The sequence below is a fragment of the Cotesia typhae genome, unplaced genomic scaffold (genome assembly GCF_013202065.1).
Source record: "Cotesia typhae breed Kobodo isofemale line unplaced genomic scaffold, CoteBio_Ctyphae contig_4, whole genome shotgun sequence".
Taxonomy (NCBI): domain Eukaryota; kingdom Metazoa; phylum Arthropoda; class Insecta; order Hymenoptera; family Braconidae; genus Cotesia; species Cotesia typhae.
The window spans coordinates 1839549-1842151 of NW_027423748.1; the positions used below are offsets into that span (position 1 = coordinate 1839549).

The following is a 2603-nucleotide window of genomic DNA, read 5'->3' on the forward strand; positions in this document are numbered from 1 at the left end:
AGTTATAATTACTGTCATTTATTACAGATAATCCACATACACTTATGAAACGTAATTCGGATTCTAATCGAATTATTATGATGAAATTACCGAAGTACAGTCCAAAAATGAGAACCAATATTCCATTTAAGCCGAAAATAATTATAAAAGTAAGTTTAATTTTGGCATAATAAAAGAATAAAATTTTAATGTCAGTGTTTAAAGTTGTCAAACATTCAATTAAAGTACAATAACTGTACAAACTTTCAATATTAGACGACTATATATTTCTATAGTTATTTTATTTCGTATTCACTTATAATTAATACCAAAAATTAAAATCAAATTTATTGAACAATTTAATAGTATTTGTTTCTGAAAATATACTTTTTAAAAATTTTTAAATAATTATTTCGTTGCTTTTGAACAGAATAATAAAAAAACCCAAAAGAAAAGGTTACGACGAAATCATCGGAGTTTTACCGCAATATGATGCCAAGCAATAATTTTCCCAGGGATTACGATGAAATAGACCGTGACGTAAGTTACAAAAATTGTAATACAGTAATTTTATAGCCTGTTTTTGTAATCTGAAAAATTGTGGAACTTGTTTAATTGTTTGACTTTTTAGAATTGTATTTGAAAAGATAGAACGCATTTGTTTTTTCCATGCTAATACATCTTTTAATATCTAACGAGCTAACTTAAAAACAAAATATTATTTAATACATATATTTTAATACAGAAGTATCTGTCTCTGTAATGTAATTTCTAAATGCGTTTTGAATTATTACACTCACTGATTTACTTATTATTGTAGCAAGAGCAGATACCCACGGAGATTGTCAGTGACAATAGTGAAACCGAAAGAAGTTCAAGTGTCGAAAAATCTGTACGAGGAGCACCGGTTCAACGTAGTCCAACAGTACCTAATGTTTCATCAAATCGATCAACGTCACGACGCAGCAAGACAGTTATACGCCGGCCATTAACGTCTCTTAATACTAACCTGAGAACTTTAAATAATAAAATAAATAATTTAAGTCGAATGATTAAGGCAGATTTGAAACATAACAACGTTAAGTCAAGGCAGGCTCCTCAACAACCAGGCCATAATCAGCAAGTTACTTATCCTATTCCAAAATTGACAGAATCGATAATAATCGAAAATGGAGATGAGGTAACTATATATATATTCTGGTTAATAACAGTAACAGTACTGCTCAAGTAACAAGTAGTTATCTTATCAAAATCGACTCTTTCTGAATGACCGTAAAAATTATCAACCATTTACGATTCATGAAACTAAATTTCATCATTTTCTTTATTTATTCCAGTTTGTCGTTTTTGGAGATACAGCAATAGGTGCTGAAAATTTAGCAAAAATTTTGAAAAAGTCGAGCATGAGGCAACGGGTAAATTTAATAATAAAAGAATTGTGGCCATCAGAGATATTAGAAAGATGTATATTCAGGACCGTCACAAGAACGAAAATCATATAGAAATTACTAACCAGCAGTGCAAAAAAATAAGAGGTAATACCAGCCTATTTTTTATAACACATTTCAGTTTCATTCATTTCACTAATTTTTATAATTGAAAATCAAATTTTTACAATGTCTAATTTATAATTCTGTTGACTTGGTATGACTGTCAGATTTTAAAAACGGAATTGATGAGTTCAAAGCGCTCAAAAACATATATTATCACCGACAATATTATTTAAATCTAAAAATATTTACAATCTTTTGTTTGGCCTGTAATTTGAGCACGTTCTTAAAGTTTTCAAATAATACTATATGATATAGAATTTTAAATTATATATTTGATAATAATTAAATTATTTTGTATATTACAGATATATGTCTATACCTGCAGCAGAAAAGAGAACTGAAGTTCATCCCAGGATCAAAAGATGATATCACAATTTATTTGAAATCGTGGATAGGAGCTTATCTTAATGATCACCGGCGTCACTTAAAAAATCGAAATACTGCTTAAATGGAAAATAATGTTTGTCAAAAAGTATATGAGAAAAATTATATCTATTTTTGTATTAATATTTATTCATCTAAAAACAATTAAAGCAATAATAATAACCTGAAAATAATAAGTTTTCATTTATTATATTATGTCGAGCACATTTTGATCTTTATAAATATCCAATTCGGTTTTGGTATGTATTTATTCCGATTACAGTATGAAATCATTCTGGTTATATTCTGGATTTGGTCTGCATCTTTTTTGAAATCAGTATGTATTCAATCAAGTTACATGTTGATTCCAGTATAAAATTACTAAGGTTTCATTATGGTAACTGTATGTATTAGTTCTGATTCCAGTATATATTCACTAAAGTTACATACTGGAATTGCTATGTATTCACTCTGGTTTTGGTGAGTATTCACTCTGGATTTACTCTGGTTCTAGTATGTATTCACTCTGGATTTACTCTGGTTTTAGTATGTATTCACTCTGGATTTACTCTGGTTTTAGTATGTATTCACTCTGGATTTACTCTGGTTTTAGTATGTATTCACCCTGGTTGTGCTCTGGATACACTATGGGAAAATGTAACAAGCGCACTCTGGAAACGTTCTGGAAACATTATGAAACCAGCCTGA

At 28.9% G+C, this 2603-nt stretch overlaps 1 protein-coding gene across 1 annotated transcript; it reads left to right on the forward strand.

The window, feature by feature from the left end:
* Positions 1–409: 409 nt before the first annotated feature.
* LOC141527473 (uncharacterized) lies at positions 410–2092 on the forward strand. Its single transcript, XM_074242986.1, has 4 exons — positions 410–519; positions 800–1159; positions 1317–1514; positions 1838–2092. Exons 1-3 carry the CDS (start codon positions 469–471, stop codon positions 1479–1481), a joined length of 576 nt encoding a protein of 191 aa, XP_074099087.1. The 5' UTR covers positions 410–468; the 3' UTR covers positions 1482–1514; positions 1838–2092.
* Positions 2093–2603: the final 511 nt, after the last annotated feature.

Excerpts from the sequence above, each read along its gene's own strand:
- LOC141527473 (XM_074242986.1), top strand. The coding sequence starts at position 469 with ATGATGCCAAGCAATAATTTTCCCAGGGATTACGATGAAATAGACCGT. Across the intron at positions 520-799 it reads ACGATGAAATAGACCGTGAC|CAAGAGCAGATACCCACGGA; the intron begins GTAAGTTACAAA and ends TTATTATTGTAG. Across the intron at positions 1,160-1,316 it reads TAATCGAAAATGGAGATGAG|TTTGTCGTTTTTGGAGATAC; the intron begins GTAACTATATAT and ends TATTTATTCCAG.